This window comes from Syzygium oleosum, unplaced genomic scaffold, assembly GCF_021117445.2.
Source record: "Syzygium oleosum isolate NSW1041296 unplaced genomic scaffold, Sole_v2.1 Sole_v2.09, whole genome shotgun sequence".
Classification (NCBI taxonomy): Eukaryota; Viridiplantae; Streptophyta; class Magnoliopsida; order Myrtales; family Myrtaceae; genus Syzygium; species Syzygium oleosum.
Window position 1 is genome coordinate 9,911,440 of NW_026607493.1, and position 20,627 is coordinate 9,932,066.

The 20,627-nt window shown below is 40.3% G+C and overlaps 4 protein-coding genes across 9 annotated transcripts; 3 read left to right on the top strand and 1 right to left on the bottom strand.

The window, feature by feature from the left end:
- The first annotated feature begins 810 nt into the window (after positions 1 to 810).
- Positions 811 to 3,818, top strand: LOC115694512 (uncharacterized). 2 transcript variants are annotated; one of them, XM_030621618.2, is made up of 9 exons: positions 811 to 974; positions 1,271 to 1,296; positions 1,509 to 1,593; positions 1,707 to 1,916; positions 2,282 to 2,404; positions 2,484 to 2,541; positions 2,621 to 2,694; positions 3,131 to 3,219; positions 3,408 to 3,818. In XM_030621618.2, exons 1-9 carry the CDS (start codon positions 873 to 875, stop codon positions 3,463 to 3,465), a joined length of 825 nt encoding a protein of 274 aa, XP_030477478.2. In that variant the 5' UTR covers positions 811 to 872; the 3' UTR covers positions 3,466 to 3,818. The 2 variants fall into 2 exon arrangements, with proteins under 2 accessions (XP_030477478.2, XP_056170757.1); XM_056314782.1 differs by having other exon boundaries at positions 3,131 to 3,818.
- LOC115694500 (uncharacterized) lies at positions 3,769 to 5,973 on the bottom strand. Its single transcript, XM_030621611.2, has 2 exons — positions 5,019 to 5,973; positions 3,769 to 4,928 (listed from the first exon to the last, which is right to left on the bottom strand). Exons 1-2 carry the CDS (start codon positions 5,810 to 5,812, stop codon positions 4,301 to 4,303), a joined length of 1,422 nt encoding a protein of 473 aa, XP_030477471.2. The 5' UTR covers positions 5,813 to 5,973; the 3' UTR covers positions 3,769 to 4,300.
- Positions 5,974 to 6,385: 412 nt separating this feature from the next.
- LOC115662388 (26S proteasome non-ATPase regulatory subunit 6-like) lies at positions 6,386 to 10,291 on the top strand. Of its 4 annotated transcripts, none has more exons than XR_004003247.2 (9): positions 6,386 to 6,639; positions 6,740 to 6,854; positions 7,711 to 7,801; positions 7,901 to 8,046; positions 8,131 to 8,350; positions 8,457 to 8,565; positions 8,787 to 8,955; positions 9,089 to 9,313; positions 9,958 to 10,291. XR_004003247.2 is itself a non-coding variant. In XM_030584543.2 (9 exons), the coding sequence occupies exons 1-8, from the start codon at positions 6,504 to 6,506 to the stop codon at positions 9,261 to 9,263; spliced, it is 1,161 nt and encodes a 386-aa protein (XP_030440403.1). In that variant the 5' UTR covers positions 6,386 to 6,503; the 3' UTR covers position 9,264; positions 9,938 to 10,291. The 4 variants fall into 4 exon arrangements, 3 of the variants coding, with proteins under 3 accessions (XP_030440403.1, XP_030440397.1, XP_056170895.1); XM_030584543.2 differs by having other exon boundaries at positions 9,089 to 9,264; positions 9,938 to 10,291; XM_030584537.2 differs by having other exon boundaries at positions 9,089 to 9,264.
- Positions 10,292 to 12,377: 2,086 nt separating this feature from the next.
- Positions 12,378 to 19,129, top strand: LOC115694463 (uncharacterized). Of its 2 annotated transcripts, none has more exons than XM_056314880.1 (12): positions 12,378 to 12,946; positions 13,075 to 13,203; positions 13,808 to 14,002; positions 14,710 to 14,757; positions 14,836 to 14,958; positions 15,403 to 15,527; positions 16,040 to 16,150; positions 16,767 to 16,875; positions 17,428 to 17,546; positions 17,753 to 17,906; positions 18,489 to 18,633; positions 18,914 to 19,129. In XM_056314880.1, exons 1-12 carry the CDS (start codon positions 12,821 to 12,823, stop codon positions 18,976 to 18,978), a joined length of 1,449 nt encoding a protein of 482 aa, XP_056170855.1. In that variant the 5' UTR covers positions 12,378 to 12,820; the 3' UTR covers positions 18,979 to 19,129. The 2 variants fall into 2 exon arrangements, with proteins under 2 accessions (XP_056170855.1, XP_030477452.2); XM_030621592.2 differs by having other exon boundaries at positions 12,381 to 12,946; positions 14,830 to 14,958.
- The last annotated feature ends 1,498 nt before the right edge of the window (positions 19,130 to 20,627 follow it).

Consider the following 20,627-nt stretch of genomic DNA (forward strand, 5'->3'; position numbering starts at 1 on the left):
TCAAGTATGTACGTACGTATGTTTCGAAGAAAAAGAGAAAAGAATAAGGAGACAAAAGTGTCAATTGGCATTGACTAGATTCAATTATCGTATCGTTTCACTTACATCTTGAATTTATGCATACCCAACACTGATTCACTCTTCGAACAAAGTAAGAATTAGAGCTATGTCAGGTTACTTCCTTTGCCGTCGCTATCTCATCTAACATTTTTCTTTCCTTTTCTATACTTGGGGAAAATTGTGTCATGATCGGCGCGAACTAAAAGGTGCAAGAGTAGATTTTTCATATTTCGATTGCACCCTTAATTGTCGTTATTCATACTCAATCTAATTCATCGGTATTTAGAAGTAATATCTATTATCTATCTCTAATAGAACAAGTTAGGCAAAATAAATCTCTTACGTGAACATATATTTAAGGGTGCATTCGTTTTCCCGAAAATGAGTGATTTGGAAAATATTTTTCCAAAAATGATTACTTATATCGTTTAGAAAAATAAATGAATGGAAATTTTTTTCATCGCCCACAAAAATAGACATAGATTGTTATCAATGACAAAAATATTTTCGTTGAATAATTTTTCTAAACCATATAAACAATCATTTTTCGAAAAATATTTTCCAAATCACTCATTTTCTGCGAAACAATCGGAGCCTAAGGATATCGATCACATTGCATGTCATTTGATTTTCTTAGGCTTTGTCAAGAATCAAAACGGCCCACCGTTTTTGGGCTTTTTATGAGAGTAAATGGATTAAGGCCCACGACCTTTGGGCCAATAATTTGAACGCTCATTCCATTTCCGGAAACTTCATTCGGCCACCGGGAAATTCTGGTCGACGAACTTCCGTTCTGTTCATTCTGCAGAGAGATGGAAAGATTTCCGGCGATCGCTCCGATCGTCCTCTTCGTCGCGATCTTCCTAGGGTTCCAATTCACGTTCTCCTCTGCATCTCCAGCTGAAATCGATCAGGTCATTCGTTTACTTCTGCCTCTCTCTTTCTCTCCATGTGTATATTTATCTTCGTAACTAGAAAAATTGTGGAGCTCGTGATGTTCGTAGTTGATGTTTGTTCAAGTGGACGATGTTACCTTAAAAAGGAACCTGGGTGGTTTGGTTCGATTCGTGTTGGTTCCTCTGTCAAGAACATTTGATGCTGTCCATTTTCCAACTTATGTGGTTTGATTCTTTCATGTAAAATATTGCAAATTTCAGCTCGTTCTTGTTAATTTCCGGGTGAATTGACGAAAAACATTTCATATTCATAGGAATTGACGAAGTCTGCAGCTGCAAGGTGATCTCGCCTTCTTACCAGATTAGCCTGAATGATGATGTCTTATTTTTATCATTAAAAATTGTGAGGGATAGGATTGAATTAAGGTCACTTGTGATGCTTCAAGATTGACGTTGGCGTCCTCGATAACTTATGTTATTCTTGGCGACTAGATTTTGCAATTTTAGGAGTGCTGGCAATCTAACATTCCTGGTGTGTTTGATCTTCTTTAGAAATCTTAAGCAAGAACAAGAGCACGCTCATGAAGTACATTGTTCTAGAGAAAGAAGTCGGGCGGCGCGGCAAATTGTTGAGGAGGTAATAGCGACTTATTTTTTTTCTTTCCCTATACCCTGCCTTTTTATCCTTGTACGTGAAGAGGTCTTTTTCTTTTCCTAACGTTTTGTGTACACGGTGTTTGGCTTGTGTAGTATTTGATGCCGTTTGTGAAACGAGAAAAGTTTCAGATGTCGAGTCCATGTAAGCTTCACCCTGATAATGACATGTTCCGAGATCAAGAGGAGCATAAAATTCATGTCGACATAAATGAATGGCGCTGTGGATACTGTAAGAAAAGCTTTCGTGCCGAGAAGTTTCTTGATCAGCATTTCGACAACAGGCACTACAACCTTCTGAATGTCGTATGTAAATCCTCATTCCTTGTCCTTAAGTGATTGGGGGTTTTTATTAGATAGTAAGCGCTACTAAATGTTTCATCACATAGTGAAAATTATATGATATAGCAATCAATGTAAGCGAAGACCTTACAATCATTTCTTTCCGATGGCAACTGCCTCTGATTACTCTTGGTGGCCTGTGATGAATAGATATTTCTTTTGCAAGAGAGAAGGTGATCATTGTGGCTGTAGCATATGCATATTAACAGGAAGTAAATACCTTTTGCTTGTTGCTGGTCCTTGAATTGAGAAGTCTCTACTAAATTTTGAAGTTACAACCTTTGTTTAGAAATTTTGTTTTGTTCTCTCACATTTCTCAATTGAACCAGAGTCGTAACAAATGCTTGGCTGATCTATGCGGCGCATTGCATTGTGATTTTTTAATCAATTCAAAGTCACAAAAGACTAAGTGCAATCCTGCTGCTGCAGCCAGGAACCGCCACCTATGTGAGGTTTACCTGCAATCCTGCAACTCCCATAACAGATATTCACTTTTCTGCCATCTTTTTTTAAAGTTTTTCTTGTTGGCAGAGTCTTGCTGATAGCTGTTTTCCTGTAAATCAAGGTCTTTCAGCAAGCCGACTTCATGGTAATATCCGTGTAGTTCTTTAATTATTCCAAGAACACTATTTGTGTTGCTAACCATAATTATATACTTGCATTGCTAGAGTTGTTTGTGCACCAATTTTGTGATGCTCACACTTGCTCTGAAAAGAAAACGCCTTTTCCGAGAGGAGGACTGGTATGGATTGTTTTCTTTTGATAGTATTAGTATTAGCTTGTGATATAGAGCCCACATTGCAGTTGCGAAGCCAAATCTCACTAGTAACCTGGCAGAAGCAGTAAACCCCGTTCCTCTTCCTATTTCTTTCTTTGATTTGGATAAAAATGGTTTTGGGTTATTGTCCCCACCCCAAGCCTCTCAATTGGCAAACTAGAGGCTATATGCTTATATGTCAAAAAGTACCTTCTAACTTTTCCCTTCAAACAAGAGGATTTATGAAAAGATTTACATGATGTCAGATATCAATATCTGTATGTTTATAGGATCTGAGGTGTTTGAGATTACACAAAGGTTGAATCTCAAATTCTTGAATGCGAAAGTCATTCCAAACACACATGTCGATGATGTTTGTTGTCCGATGATGGTGTGGTTCTGAAATTCTTCTCATCTGCAGAAGCAACCAAATATATTGTATCTCGCAACTGCAATATTGACGCTGATGCTCCTTCCTATTCTCTATATCATTGTATTCTTACATCAGAGGTACCATTTCTCCCCCTCTTTAATTTTGGTGTACTCATTTTTGCTTAAAAACATGAGGCAGGTTGATATCCCAACTAATTGTGTGTTATATACTCTCGTATTCCAATATATTTTGGCAATTTTGCTGGCTGCCTTTCAGTGTTTCGGTTACAATATGGGAATAAGAATTCTTGTTTCCAATTTTGTAGGGACATGAGAGGAAAACAAGAACTTAAGCGCATAAAAAAGAGAACAAAGCCTTCGTAAGTGGTGTGTTGACTCGACGGTCAATCAGGCACACAATAGCTGCATCATTACGAAAGCAAGACGGCATGGCCCAGCCATTGTTTTGGTGGAATATGGAATCATGCAATTCGAAACTTGGCAGTTGCTTTTGAACCTACTTGCTGAGGTCTTAATCTTCTTGGGCCGAAAGAAGTATACTCTCTCCTGTTACCTGGAGTCTGGTTTATATAAATTCAACATTTTGGAAAATAAGCTCGGTGTGGCTTTATCATATCTGTTGTAATACCTTGTAAATATGCATTGTTTTGCTAAACACAATCTGTATTAGACTAGTTGAAAGTAGTTGTGCAATTTTCACCCACCATGCTTCGAAACATTTTCGTCCTTTAATAATGACTGTGGAGTCTAGTTTCATATTACAGCAAAAATTTGCCAGAAATGTTTCTTCTCCTGTCTCGTTCTGGTCTAGCCATCAGGCAACACCTCTTGGATCCTTTTGGTGCAATGTTGTCTTATGATGTTTGCAGTCACGGTGTAAAGTTGATGAGTCTGCTGCATCCATCTTATCTCTTGGTTCCATCTCTTGATCTTCCCAATTGGTTCTCTATTCTCTAAGAGATAGCTTCATAAACTCTGTATGTTATCATTCATGTAAAGCTGGACAGCATCTGTCCTGATTATTACCTAGCAGGCGATCGGCTTTCATGCTGATTAGTGAGACTATTTCTGAATTCGAATTCACCAGCAAATGCAACCGAAGCAATCTTCTGATTTCTCAGCAGCAGGCAGCCTGACAAGAACTGCTTGTTGGGCTGTAGGTGTTGAGGCATATGCATATCTTACGCCAATCACAGTTTTATGGAGTTATGAGCCCAAATGCAAGCGATATGAGTTCATTTGACAACAGAAAACCATCTGGATCGCTGAGCCTCATATAAGCTAATCTTCTTGTGATCTCGCCTTTGTCCATCAGCAGGGTGTTCAATTCCCTGCCAGGCATGACTTTGCGGTCCTTGTCCATGAAAATCATGTGCCCGCTATCTAAGTAAGGCTCATAGACCTTGCAAAGAGAGAGGAGGAGGGAGTCGCCAAATGCTTCCCTGGATGATCTCAAGTCCAAACCTCTTGCAGTTCTCAGAGAGAGCATCACAACATCCATGGCCAAATCATCAACTTCAACATGATCATCTCCACACGAGTCTTTCATTCCCTCCTCCAACTTCTTCACATAATCCATGTATTCGTTCATTTTCCTTGGTCTTGAGAACCTCAACCCCTTAACATAACTAGCAGAGCCAAGGCCAAAACCATAAAAAGGCGAGTTCTTCCAGTATGTAAGATTGTGCTTGCACTCAAATCCGTCTCGACCATAACTGCTGATCTCATAATGGTTGTAGCTTGCATCAGATAGCATCCTTGATGCTGTTCTGTAGAAATCTGCAGATTGTCCATCTGAAGGCAGCGGAAATTCCCCCGGTGAGTACCTGCAGCAACATTCAACAATCAGCTTCAAACTTATTTGAATCACTAAAAGCTACGGCCTTCATGCGTGACTCTATGCTTGGGCAACTTACAGTTTTCCAAATTTTGTGCCTTGTTCCACTTGCAAGTCATAGACAGAGACATGAGCAGGTGATGCTTCAATCGTCAAATGCAAACTTTCCTCCCACATTTCACGTGTCTGATGAGGGAGAGATGAGATGAGGTCCATGCTCCAATTCGCAACACCACAAGACTTGACGATTTGAATAGCCTCATGAACTTCTTCAACACCATGTGCCCTCCCACAAGCCTTCAACAACTCTTCTTGAAATGCCTGAACACCTAATGACACTCTATTTACACCCAACTCCATCAAATCATTCATCTTTCTTGCATCGAAAGTGCCAGGGTCCATTTCCATCGATATCTCTGCATCCGCCACCAACCCGAATTTTACTCTCAACAATTCCAAGATCGAAGAAACAAACCTAGGCGGCACCAGAGACGGCGTGCCACCTCCAAAAAACACAGTTTCAAGAGGAGGGTTGGTCTTGAATCCGGCTCTTGTTGCCTCGATTTCACGTGAAAGCAATTGTATATAATTCACCATCCGCGGGTCATCCTCCTCCTGATATAGTGACCCCAGAGCAACAATGGGGAAGTCACAATAGTGGCAGCGCTTTCTACAGAACGGAAGATGGACGTAAGCTGACTTGGGGGGCTCTAGCACCGCTTGGATTGTAGGAGGAAGAGTGAGTGCGGCATTTGGTCGAACATCTGGCGAGACGTCTGAGAAGGTGCAGGCAATGGGTCGAAGGAGCGAGTTCTGAATTCTGGGTCTTGTGGGGAATGTAAAGAAAATGGGAGCGAACGTTGATCTGAGCATGATCTGAAGCTACGATGATAAAATAGCAGAGCACGAGAGAGGAAGACGAACCTGTCTTCTGTGTTGTGTGAGGCGAAATGCTCGCGCGCTTCAGCTATTAGTGTCCCGTGCAAAGAAAAGAGAGACATGTATATGGGCTTTTTGTCATGGACCGAGTTCTTATGGTGTGGGCTGGAAGACGACCACGCACTAGCGAATGAGCCCATATAGCTCCTGAATTATGAAAATAAAAAGGGATAAAGATACAAATAATTTTTAAATCGTAATTCTTGAAATTTTTAATTTATTCAATATAATTTATAAATTTTATCGTGTAATATCATTCTAGAACTTTGAAATTGTTTGATGTAGTTTTTGGATTTTAGTATATGTTCAAATTGACCTCCAAATTATATAATTATCATTTAATACCGTTATTTCATTAATTCAAATTCAAAGATAATATTTTAAAAATTTAGAGATTATATTGAACAATTTAAAAAGTTATCGTTAAATAAATGTTCAAAAAACATTTATGCTATTTTCCAAAATTCATTTTTTTTTACCATTTCTTTGTGGCATCGGACCGGAGCAAGATGAAAACCCCTTGCTCAAGTCACTTCCGTCCCCAAAGCTCCGTCCCACCCAAGCACCCTGCGCCAAAACTCCCACGAACTCGAAACGCCCGTCGTCGCCGGAGCGATCGGCGCCGATGGAAGGCGAAGAGGGATCCCAGCAGCCCCACCTCGCCCTTGCTCACAAGCTCTTCCTCCTCAAGCACCCCGATGTCCAGGACATCGACAAGGTCCGCCTCAAGGAGGAGGCCCTCGCCCCCATCAAGTCCGACGGTAATGACCCCCGCCCCGATTCGCTCCCGAGATTTCCTCTTCGTGGCTGGGGTTTTTGTTCACTGACTAGCTTGCATCTATCTGCGGTGGCCGTGACCAGATATGGCCTCGCTGTACGAAACCCTGGCGGCCGAGTCGGTCCTGGAGATGGACGAGGGGCTCTTGGGTTTGATGCGCGCGCGCATTGAGGAGGAGCTGAAGAAGCTTGACGAGAAGTGGGTTTCTTGAGCTTCGATTCTGTCTTTTTTTTTAAGTTCTCTTCCTATAATCGTAGATATTCGCAGGGAATGTGTGCGTTAGCTTAGCGCTTGAGCTGGGAATGTATGTCTTCTCAATTGGAATATGTCCTAATATAGTATATCGTGTAATTTATCTTACTTTTGCCACCTCAATCCCATAATCACCCGGGCTTAATGTCTTTAGAGAACGCAATGATATGTACATGCATGGTGCTGGTAGCTTCAATATTGGCATTGAAGGAACAGACAGGTTCACAAAACTTTGAATCGACAAAGTGTACCCTTTACTTCCCTGGAGCTGTATGCCTGGGATGAATTTTCACCCGGTACCGAATGTGTGAGGTCGCTCAAAGATGGTGTCATGCAATTCCTTGGATTAGTCCGTGATTTTAGTACGGGGCGGTTGTGGAAAAAAAAATCTAATTTTGCTTGCATTCTCTTATACCACTGTAATTTCGATAGCTCTCAAATTTAATGAAGCTCAAGCTCGTTTCTCTTATTTCTTTTGGTTTCAAAATTCGTGCGATTAACTGTATGACTGAAGAAAATACTTATGGTAATAGGAGCAGCGATTTTGTTATGAGTTAGTTGCCCAAATGTGAGACTTTGATATTTGACAATTGATTTTCTTGCGGAAATCTAATCAACAGTTATTGATTTGGTTCGTTTGGAAGTATACTGTTGCATGGTGATTGGTGATGCATTGATTTGAATGATGCTGTAAGGAAATGGTTTTATGGCTTAGGTCTGATTGATCTAATACTCTGAGTTATGCCCTACATCACACATTATGTTGGTTGTTTAATGAGTCACTTTAGTTACCTCTTTCCAGGATCACTGATGCTGAAGAAAACTTGGGGGAAAGTGAAGTTAGAGAAGCTCACTTAGCTAAATCCTTGTTTTTCATTCGAATTGGTGACAAGGTAAGGTTTTGCAGTTCTAGTTATTTCTGCTGGGTGCTGGCCATATATGATTTTCAATTGGAGTTTAATCTCGCACGAGCTCACTCCTTTTTGCGATAGGAGAAAGCACTGGAACAACTCAGGGTTACAGAAAGTAAAACAGTGGCTGTGGGGCAGAAGATGGATTTGGTCTTCTACACCCTTCAGCTAGCTTTCTTCTACATGGATTTTGATCTCATCTCCAAAAGCATTGATAAAGCAAAAAAGTAAGCCATTCTGTTAATTTGTTTTTTCTTTCCCGGCTCCTTAATGTCCAATTCTACGAGATTAAAAGCTTGTTACATTACCAGCTTATTTGAAGAGGGAGGTGATTGGGAACGGAAGAACCGTTTGAAGGTGTACGAAGGCTTGTATTGCATGGCGACACGAAATTTTAAGAAGGCTGCTAATTTATTTCTGGATTCCATTTCAACCTTCACAACTTATGAGCTCTTCCCTTATGACACCTTTGTATTCTACACAGTTCTTACTGGCATCATATCAATGGATAGAGTTTCCTTGAAGCAGAAGGTCTGTTCTTTGGCAGAAATAAAATTATTCTTTTTCCTTTTTGATATCAGAGTTTTGGCAGATTTGCATCACAGCATGAGTGTTAAAAATAGCATGCTATGGGCAGGTTGTGGATGCTCCTGAGATCTTGACGGTGATCGGAAAAATCCCCCATCTTTCAGAGTTTTTGAATTCTCTTTATGATTGTCAATACAAATCCTTTTTTTGTGCTTTTGGTAAGTATGTGTCAACTAATTTCTTCTACCTTTTCTAATCAGTTTTCTCATAGTACAACGCCTCCTTTTGTTCTAATGATGTGGATGTTCTCGATAGATAGGCATACTTTCCTGTTCTTTCTCACTGACCTGGGTATTTGAAATTGCTTTGCGTTATGGGCTTCATTTACCTAACAGTTGGATTTGAGCATCTAACGGTTCTTTCATTTCCTTTTGCTTAGCTGGCCTGGCTGAGCAAATAAAATTGGATCGGTATTTGCACCCTCATTTTCGCTATTACATGAGGGAAGTCAGAACTGTCGTTTATTCCCAGTTCCTGGAATCCTATAAGAGTGTTACGATTGAAGCAATGGCAAGAGCATTTGGAGTAACAGTGGATTTTATTGATCTGTAAGTGATTGAAATGTGGATTCTTTTCTAGACCTTGGATCTTTCAGTTGCAGATTCGTTTGATTTTGGTTTGGCTTCTTTTGGAGTAAACAATTGTGTATTGCTGCCCTAAAAAGATCTGAGTCTTCTGCAGAGAACTATCTCGATTTATTGCTGCTGGCAAGCTTCACTGCAAGATTGATAAAGTTGCAGGTGTTCTTGAAACCAACCGACCAGATGCAAAGAATGCTCTTTACCAAGCGACCATAAAGCAAGGAGATTTCTTATTAAATCGGATTCAGAAGCTTTCTCGTGTTATTGATCTGTGAGGTATGTGGAAGAGTAATGAACTTGACAAAGCGGATGAATATGTTACGAGGTACTATATGATGTTGTCTCTTGGTTACATCATTTGTAGATCGTTATAATGAAGAGTAAAATAGTGAGGGTATGGCCCTATGGGTATCTAAATGTGATTCTGATACTATATTTACTTTACAATAAATTTCAGAGGTTAGTTAGAACATTGCATGAAAACTTGAGGTTGCCCTAGTATATGTACATAGAGATCTTGATAGATTTGATCTATAAAAAGGTTATGGTATTAATGCTTCATTTTCTTTCAGTATGCACTGAGTAGGGTTTTTTTTTTCTGATAATTTCTATGCCTTTACATTTAATGTGAAGCATCATACTCGTTAGGTACTTCCCACGAGCATTGTGATGCCTTGCTCATCTCATCTGAAATTGGAGTTACTTTTATAATGTTCAGATATAAAAGTCAGTGGTTGTGGGATTGTTGCGATCACTCGGAAATTGAGTGATGGCATGCAGAATGATAAAATTAGCTACTATTTGGGCAGAGTGATGAAACTCTGAACTGGGAATATGACATTGTACCAAGAAAGATTTGTTTTGTTGCTGCATGAGCATTGTGATTGTTTGTCAGCTTCCATAGCTTATAGGATGCTCATGTTGCTTTTCTTGGCTGATGACTAACAAGACAGTTGTCTGCTTGCGCAGCTGAAGAGTTATTGGACTGCTTTGTTTGGCTGGTAGGATTATTGGCCACAAAATATCTTTGGAAGAAGCAGATATGTAGAAGTTTCGCTCATGGGGACATGAAACTTCGTTTTGGGCCCCTTACAGTTGAATTTTCTAGATTCCGTACGTTTTTTGATGTTAATGTGAAATGATTTGTAAGAGAGTGGGAGCGGTTTGTATCTTATCTCATTTCTTGAAGGATGGGATCTGGTGCTTGATACTTCTTTTCCTGGCATCACGCCATTGGCGATTTGTCACTTCTCCACGGGACACTATTAATGTTGTCAAATGGACCATCTTAACTTGCAGTGCTCATACTGTCTATTCTAAGTGAGTTAAAGAAGAAGAGTTTGCGTGCAAGCGTGTGGCAGAGAACCATCTTCCGGGAAGCGGGGATATTGGGGCTGTTTTTGAGCTGCTCTGAGCTTGATATAATAACATTCCCACAATCGAATCATTCTCTCTTGAAACTAGGAATAGACGAACAAGTATGTTGGAAAGTATAACCAGTGACTTGATCAGTGAAAGCCCATGATTCTCCTGTGAACTAGGGTCCGCATGACAACTATTCTGTGTCCGGAAATTATTTCTGAACAGAAATGATTTTTTTTTATTCTGTGTCCGGAAACAATTTTTGTGCATTTGAAGGCGTTTGATAAACTGTTCAAAATTTCTATTCCTGGAATAGAAAAAAACAGAAATGCGTTTGGTAACTAAACACAAATTTCTTTTTATTAATAATATTTTGAATTGTCTAATTTTTTTTCTTTTTACCCAGGCGACCGGCCACAGCTCAGGGCCGGCGAGGGCGTCACGGCCCTCGCCGGCCGTCGGCGGAGGCGAGGGTCCCCCTTGCCGGCGAGGGCGAGGGCTGGACCCTCGCTGCCTGGGCGAGGCGGCTCGTCGTAGGTCATGGTGAGGTCGGCCTCGCCCGAGCCAAGCCTCGCCGTCGCGACCCATGGCGAAGCCGACCCATTGTGGGTCACGACGGCCGAGGTTGGCCTTAGCCCGGATCCGGGCGAGGCCGAGCCTCGCCGTCGCGACCCACGGCGAGGTCGGCCGCGTGGGTCACGGCAGCAGGTTGGGTCGCGGACGGCGGAGCCTCGCCGTCGCGCACTTGCCACATCGGTCGCGAGGCCGGGCTCGCGACCCACCGGGCGAGGCTCGAACGGCGAGGCTCGGACTCGCCGGATCCGGGCGAGGCCGACCTCGCCATGACCGACGGCGAGCCGCCTCGCCCAGGCTGCGAGGGTCCAGCCCTCGCCGGCAGGGAGGACCCTTTCCTCCGTCGGTGGTCGACGAGGGCCTTGACTCCCTCGCCGGCCCTGGGCTGTGGCCGGTCGCCAGCGACCGGCCACAACCCAAGAAGAGCAACACAAAAAGAAGAAAAGAAAAAAAAGAAAAAGAAGAAAAAAAACTGATTCTCAAAATTGTGCCAAAAAACAAGAAGTAATTTTTTTTTACTTCTTGTTTCTCTTCCAAAACTGTTTCTCGGCATAAATATTTGCAAAATTGTGCCCGGGAACAAAAAGTTTACCAAACGCATTTCTGTTCCCAAATTATTTCTGGGAACAAAATAATAGAAATTTTCATTATTTGGCACGTTACCAAACGGGCCCTAGTGTCTGAGTCAGAGTATATATTGTTTCTCTCGATCAGGCAGGACAGCCTCTTTTGCAGCGCGAGCACCCAAAGCCCACTTCCCTGCATCAACACCTTAAAAAACAGGGTCTGCCGTCCTAGTTTGAATACCCGAAAATGCAATTTCAATGGCTTTTGTCCTGATTGGAAGTACAAAGGCATCGTCCTGTTCCGGACCATGTCATCTCCATTATTAAATCACTAATTAACAAGCCTTACATAAGATATCCACGGGCGCCGAAGGGACAAGGGAGATTCCTTTGTCGAATCATACTGAAATATTCTTTTTACAACAGGTTCTGACACCATGGCAAGCGAACTTTTACATAAACTTCTTGACAAAATTGACATAGACTACGGGATGTGTTTATTTCGAGGAAAATTTGATGTTCGGGAAATCAAAGGAATTTCATTTTCGTAAATTTTAAACATGCATATTTTCTTCGATCACGTGTGATTTTCCGTTGATTGATTATTTGCGTGAAATTCCAGAAAACAAATTCGTTGAAAATTCTCTCAATCAAATAAATGCACCCTACCCCGCGCAACTTCTGATAAAAACAGACTATGGTGCTTGTTGGCGGCCCGTCCTTATAGCTCATCACCTAAGTGATGAATCCACCCAATGGGAGCACGAACTCCGTAGGCATCAACTTCCCTTACCCGGAAACAACGTTAAGTGTCTCGTCCTGAATCGGCGATGGTTCCCCGTCCTTCCCCCTTCTCCTCCGTAACATGTACTCGAGGCGTGGATTGATCGGGGGCGTAAAGAAGCCCGAAAGGAAGGAGGTGATAGATAAGGGGGCCTGGGGTGATGTGGTGAGGAGAGAGGGGTGACGCCAAAAGCAGAGAGCTCGGGACCGCTTATTTTTGCCGAATCCTTTTTCCTTTTGGGCACTACAAGCCTTTCAAGCCAAGCAATTCGAGCTCGCACGCTTCGAGCCTGAAGTGAGAGAGCTGTCCCTTCCCCCCACAACTTCGGCTCTGTTTCACCAGACATGTATGTATATATATATATGGTATGCGCCTTTATCGGTTTCTCATCCACACTTCACGAATGTACAGCTGATGCTGCATCAAGAGCCACTGGTACCAGATACGACGACCCACGTCGTTTGATTAGTTTGTGAGTCGAATGGGAGCTTGCCGGTAGTACACGGGTTGTTGAGCGTGGAGTGATTTGACCAGGAGGCAATTCGGAATGCTCGGGAAAATGCCTCCTTTTGATCTCAGCAGCATTCAAGAAAATCTCTCCACCCAGTTGAGGCCTTGGCAGCGTTCCTTTCAGTTCTGGGTGCGAGCGGTTGATATCTACGCTGGTTACAAGGTGGGGAAGTCGCGCCCCCTTTATGTCGACCTCTGAATTTTTGTCTATGTTCTTGAAATGGATGCTGATTGGAACATGGGAGTGTGTGTGTGTGTGATTTCTTCTCCCGTTTTTTTCATTTATTTAAGGTGTTGCAAGTGCGAGTGTGTCTCGAGAAGGATAAGCAGAAACAGGAGGCAATGTGGGAGAGGCAACACGAGCTTGCGGCTGACAAGATATATGCTATGTGCTCCGACCTTGGCGGGTTCTTTCTTAAGGTAACTAAGCATTTCGATTTGCGATCTTAAAGCCGGTTTTCGCTGTACTTACTGCGCATTCCAGTTTCTTCTGTGCAATGCCATGCTTAACTGGATTTTAGTTCTTTGCTCATGTGCACCAACCACCATCCTTGTCGTGTTCACACGCTTTTAGATGGATTTTGGTTCTTTCTTTTTGTTTGAGTGCCTCTGCATTGAGTTTAAGCTTCAGTTAGATTTTGGTTCTTGGACGGACTGATATTTGATGTTCATTTTTTCTTTGTGGTGCTTGCGTGCGTTGTGTTGCTTGTTCTCTAGTTGACGGAGGGCTTTTTCAGTGTTCTTATATGGTTTCGGGTATCATCCTTCCATGGGAGAGAATTGAATACTCGCAATAATTCAAAGTAGAGGGATGTAAGTTTCTTGTCCTTCTGCATATTCAGAAAAGTGATTGCATACGCATATGCATTCTCATACATGTCTGTGCTGGCATCCGTGATCTCATGCCAAAATTGCATTTCTCTGATGATCTGTCATCATCATCTTCTCATATTGGGGTAGCTAGTCATGGATCTTTTTCATGAATACAAAATTTATTGATTTGAGAATTAGTGGTTCAACATAGGTAGCCCAAATCGTTGGGAAGCCCGACTTGGCCCCAGCTGCGTGGGTCAGAAGACTTGTTACACTATGTGACCATGCTCCTGCTACACCATTTGATGTTGTTCAGTTGGTGCTGGAGAGAGAGTTGGGAAGAAACCTGGGGGAAATGTTTGAAAAAATTGACATAGATCCTCTTGGTTCTGCGTCAATTGCACAGGTAATCAGGCTGCTTATAGCTACACCTACTTTGAAGCATGATTATGTACAATTAGAAGCTTTTTGGTTTTTTTATCCTTTTCCATTGGAGAATTTCCAATAATTGGCAGCAACAGTTATGTACAATTAGAAGCTTCACCACCACATGTTGTAGTGGGAAATTTTCCTGTTGTTTTGACAAATAACATCCTGGTGAAGTTCTCTTGTAGATGCTAGATCAGAAACATCAATGATCTCTGAGTTCCCGTATTGCATGTTAAATATAATGGCAGTATACAACTAGACACTTAGTTCAACTCTTTGTTCAATTAAAGCTTAAGTGAATAGATTCAACTATGATTACTTCCCTGTTCCTTCCATAAGAAACTTTATCCTTTGACAAAAGACTTTGTGTGATTAAGAAGTGAAAGAAACTCTGATTAACTTCTTAGTTCTTATACTGACATGCTACTCTGACGGTCTGTCCCATAATCAAAAGAATCTAGGTTCTTTGATTTATCATCTGTTCAGTATCTTTAAGAACTCCTCAATCCTGCTTCTCAAGTAGATCTTTCTTTATAATGGAATAGTCTTTATATGTTTTGATGCTTTCATTTGAGAGTAGGGATATATAATTAGATTGAGACTGGGATAGTGATGTATGTCAGAAGTTGCTCCTTACTAAAACATGCTCTTGGAGCAGACTGATCTGTTTCGTGCATAAATTAGGTACATCGGGCCAGACTGAAAGGTGATAAGAGTGATATAGTTGTGAAGGTAATGAGAAATATGAAATCTTCATCATGTTGATTTGTACGAATCAATTGTAAGTTTGATGCTGTGTGATAGGTGCAACATCCTGGAGTTCAGGAGCTGATGATGACAGATATCCGCAACATGCAAGCATTTGCTTTGTGCATACAGAAGACAGACATTAAATTTGATCTTTACTCGGTTACGAAGGAAATGGAGAAACAGGTGTGAGTGTGAGTTGGCTTTTAGGTGATCATGTCTCAATAGCTTGTTAATATCAAGGAAGGCAAGAAAGATTCGGTTCTCACCACATAAACTTCTATATTTGCAAAATTGATTGGAAAGTCGGTTATATCCGGAAAACTTAGTGCATAATTATCAGAATGGGTTGCTTCTAGACTTCTAATGATTAGCTTTGATTGTGTCAATGCTCGATATTCTGAATTTGACATGTTGGGTTACCATAAATTCTTACCACCTTACAGAGTATCTGGCAATTTACTGCAGTTGCATGTAACGTTCTATGTTCCTTTTTTATTTAAATTTTGATGCTGCAGATGATAGTAGACGAGTTCTTTTTCCCCCTTTTGTGTTAGCGCTGAATCATTGAGATATAAGAGAAGCATGTGACTAATCGTACACTTTTGGATTTTATTGTTGCTGCTGAAGATTGGTTACGAGTTTGATTTCATGCGGGAGGCTGATGCCATGGAAAGAATTAGACGTTTTCTGTTGGAGTCTAATAAAAGATCTCCTGTATTGGTCCCACGGGTCGTAAGGAATCTGGTCACAAGGTATGTATTGCCTAGACATTTCAGAATTGAAATAGCAAACAAGATTTTTTCTTTTTCTTTCCTTTATTTTATTATTATTGTTATTATTTTCTTTTTTCTTTTTTTTTTGGGGGAGGGGGGGGGGGGGTGTGGGAGTTGTTTGTTGCGCTTTTTGGAGATATGGTTTTAGAATAGAGGTAGCTCAATAGTGTTACACAGGGCCCTGAACTGATCCCATCAAATGGGAACTGGTTCTTCTTTTCTTGTTACATATGTCATTGAATGTCACTGTTATGTTAGATATTTGGTTCTTAAGTGGTGCTCCTCTTTTCCATTTTGAGCTCCCTTTAGATGCATGTGTTAGAACTCTAGGACCTCCTTCTAGATGCGTAGATTTTATGCCTTTGGGTTATAATTATCATCACTATTGTTTTCGTAAGCCATGCTTTTGCTTGTTCTGTTCCCACTCATCGCTACCCCCTGGAATATAATGAGCTTTACATCACAGATTATTGTATTTTCTGCTAGTGTAGGAGGGTTTTAGTGATGGAATACATTGATGGAATTCCCATCATGAATCTTGGTGAGGAAATTGCAAAAAGAGGAATAAATCCGCACGGCAAAGTTGCAGCAGCAGCAAAGCAGTAAGCTTCTCAACTGTCCCGGAGAGTATGCTGTTGTCATGTCTTTTGTTGTTCTTGTAAAGTAATTGTTCGTAATTGTTGCAACTTATTAGCTTGTTCCTTTTTCAAAGCATTGGCGGATTCAAGGACCAGAAAGCTAGACATGTTTGGTAGTTTAGCTGGCTTAGGAGTTGCTCTGAGCAATGGTTTTTCTTGTCACTCAAGCGACTCGGATGTTTAAAATTGAATAGCTACGGCTTTAGTTATGAAATAACATGGTTCAAAAGCGTTTATTGAGAATTTTCAAACGTGCGAATTGATTTCGGTGAATAGGATTTACTAGTGTCTTAGAGAAGGCACCGGAGGAAAAAGTAGAAAGAGCTGGGAATGAGAAAATGAATGGAGGCTGCGAGAGGAGATATTATGTAGGTAGATTTGTTTAATAAGGTTTAGATAATAATCTAAATAGCATGCAATAATTCATGTAGTTGATTTCACCTGGTGTAAAAACAAGTTTTGTTGATGAGAGCATGTCAAAATCATAACTTCTCATAACTTCTCAAATATGGAGTTTTAGTTTTCTCGTTTTAAGAATAAGAAACTGCTACCTCTCAATTGTTGAATGCCTCATATACAGGAACATCCTTAGCAGCTTGACAGAAGCATATGGTCAAATGATTCTGAAGAGTGGCTTCTTCCATGCAGACCCTCATCCAGGAAATATTCTCATTTGCAAAGGTTCACAGGCAAGTGCCCACTAACAAATCCTGCTTTCGCCTATGATCTGTATAAATTCTTGTTTTCCTGTGTAATTTTCTCTGAATGTAATATAGTGATTACCTAGACTGCTGGTCGGGCTTATTGGTGGGTATTATTTCTACACTAGGCATCATTGGCGTAATAACTAGGCATAGTGAGTCATGATTTATGTACAAGTAAGGCAAACATTCTTCCCTGTAATTTTAGGAGTAAATCCAATATGAAAGATCAGGTAGCTTTGCTGTTTAAGATGGCTTTGAAGAGAATGGAAAACCAAATATAATAGTTCGACTGTTGCATTTTATCATCCTTTAATTTAAATTCAACTATATTCAAATGCTCAAATAGATGGATCATGGGCTAATCTTCTTGGTGGAAGACCATTTTGTCCTCCTTTTTAGAATAGATTGTACAAGATAAATAATGGTAGACAATGTCTACTAGACATGAAATGCTCATCTTCTGATAGCTTGTAAATTCAATGTTCTATTTGCAAACTAGTATTTTCAAATTCAGCTTGTGATGTTCCCTAATTACAGGTGGCCTTGCTGGACTATGGGCAAGTGAAGGATCTCCCAGATAAGCTGAGACTGGGATACGCTAATCTGGTTCTTGCTATTGTGAATCGAGACCCTGTGAGGGCATGTGAGAGCTACAGGTGTGAGATCTTACTGTTTGATGCTCAGTTTTGTCATCCCTTTTGTTTTAACATTTCAGAGTAGAGATTGGTGAAATGAAGCCTGGATTTTACAGAGGAAATGTAATTCTTAGTAATGCAATAATTAAAAAATTTCCGATGACTCAAAATATGAGTCATAAAGTTGTGGTCACATTATCATATCTAACTATGCATCTGATTCTTAGGGAGCTGGGCATAGATACGTTAAGCAAATGCCAAAATGAACAGCAGGAATTGTTGAGATTGGCAGAGACGATGTTTGATACAAAGTTGCCTCCTGGTGTTGCGACGCTGCAACCGTTCTCTGAGGAATCTTCTATAAAAAAAATTGCGGTTCAGGTAGTGGATCAAATGTATTTATGACCTTGTTACTGCTTCGGTTGTTCATTACTTTAGTAAGAGTGTATATGGTTGTAGTGCACGAGTACTCTTCTCTGCTCAAGATATCAATGGGCCCTCAGTTACTGCAGCTTATCTTACTCTGAACTTTACTCGTCTGCATGGGTTAGAATTTCATTGATCACGCATTCTCTAGTTTTCTGGAAATTAAAGCAATTCTTTTGATTCAGACGGCCTCTCTGGAAGCATGTATATCTTTGGCATGCAGTGGAGGATTACTTAGACTTGCTAACTTTTGAATTCTTTCCATCTGAGGGATCTCACTGTCCAGAATGCAGAAATGAAATTTCGTACGTCTGACCATTCATAAGAAGATTAGCCACTAAAATTTATACTGGTGTATTTGTTTACTAACTATTCTTGCTTTGGTCTTTGATAGTTAAAGCATTTGTTACTGATATACCATATGAAGATCGCTTTCACATGCAACAAGAAGCTTGTTATGAATTCAGTTTGCAGATCTGCTAGATCATCTTGGGCTTATCGATGTTGAGTATCCTGACATGTTGTGTGAAACTGTAGGCTTTTCCAGAGGAGCTATTCTCTGTCCTTCGGACTGTGCATCTGTTAAGAGGTCTGAGTGTCGGTCTCGGAGTCAACTACTCATGTGCTGAACAGTGGCGACCCTTCGCAGAAGAAGCTTTGATTGCTGCCGGCAGATTAGAAGGTAAAACTTCTATGATTTTGTTTAGCCCGAGATGCAACAATCCATGTCTGATGAGAAGGAAATCCTTCGGTCGAAGATACGGCATCCCCGTTTTCTTTCCATGTCTTGTCCGGAAATGCTTTGAGCATGCACTGTCTTGTTTTCTCTGCATTATCTTCTTACTTCCATGCCACTAAACGTCGGTTCGTATTCAGGTTAAGTCGGAAAATTCTGCAGGAGTCCCATTTAGATACCTCGTATTGGCGTTTCCCTGCTGACATGTCCGAGTTTCTTGTTTTAGGAACCGATGTGAAGCCTCGAAGGCGTAGACGCAGTCTGATGAAGAGATTGTTGTGGAGAGGATGACCAACTCCAGAAGGAGTTCATTCAGCAACTAATAATTATTTACAGGTTTAATGGGTCAGCGATTTTTGGTGTACCTTGGTCCATGTTATCTGATTTCCTGTGTAGAAAGACTGCCATTTTTGTTGGTGCTGTTTCTACATTTTTTGTATAAGCATTATAGTCTCGATCCTGTAAATTTTTTTGGACAGAGCTTTGCCGGTTTTTCCAGTTTCATTTCCCCCTTGATGGTGCAGTTCCTCTACAAATCCCTTCACGTGTCAATTTTTTCCCATGACGACCTTATAAATCATCATTACATTAGCAAAATCCATCATAAAATATTGAATTTTGTTAATCTTTGGGTGTGCATGTGATATCTCGCAAATATTTAAAAATCACCCAAAGTTAGGAAACTTTCCTAAGCTTCGATAACGTGTCGGAGACGACTATCCGATCTCAACCATGAGATACGATACTCGGTGGCAGCAGAAAATCTTTATCCTATCCATAACTATTTGGATACGATAATAGTATTTTATTTTGTTCAAATTCAAACGAATTGCCTTTCCATCAATATCCACAATCACATGGATATGATCGGTGGTTCATATCGTTTCCTTAATTCAAAGATAGTAAAACAAATCTGTGGATTGCGTAATTTGGTTTGGATCGTGGTGATTATCTATCTATTTGATTTATTTCTTTTAAAAAGAAAATTCCAAAAAAGATTAGTTAGGATTTGAATTGATTTTATTAGAAGATAATGATGCATGTTTAGGATAGGTTTAGAATAACTTTCTTTGAATAAGTCGATAGGATGACTTTTTAATTTAAATTAGGAATTAGAGTAATTATTTCCTAGTTTAATTTAGATATTATCCGATCTCGATGGTTCATTTTAGGGTAATTCTTGATTTCGAATTTTCATAAAAATACCAAAAAGAAGTCACTTTAGGATAGATTAAATTATTTTTTAGAATAGATTGCATGTTAATTTAGGCATTTTTTTTAATTCCGAATTTCATTCAAAAATAAATCATTTGTCCAAAGTCATTAGAATTAGGTCACGTCAGTCGCATGACATATAGAGTTAAAATGTATGTTAGTGCATGTTAATTTGTTTTTTTGCGACGATGTCTTGGATCACTAAAAAATAATAATAATTATAAATTGTCGTAAGGTGCACTCATTCAAGAATTTGTAGGAATAAAACAAATCTCTATGTTTTACTAAATATGGTCCAAGCGAAAACTTTGCATGTTAAAACTTATCGCATTGTGGCTTAGCGTGCTCTTAACAATCCATTACCCGAGATTCGCACATCTTCACATGTCAATTTTTTCCATATAAATATTTAAAAAATAAAATAATTTTTTAAAAAAAAAAAAAAAAAATTTAAAAAACTGTTAAGCTAACATAACCCTTTTGTGAATAAAGTTATTTATCGAGTGTGAATATTACTAACTACAATCCTATCAATTCCTACTTTGTGCCACGTTGTTAAGTCACTAACCGCAATGCACGGAAAATAATTAGTTAATGATAGTGGTCACTCGTGCCTTTGTAGCTATTGGATTAACGTAAATCACTTTGCTTAATGGGAAGTTGATATTCACGTGGAAAAGGTCCTAGTCAACAATCACTAATCCTAACGGCCACGGTGGCAAATC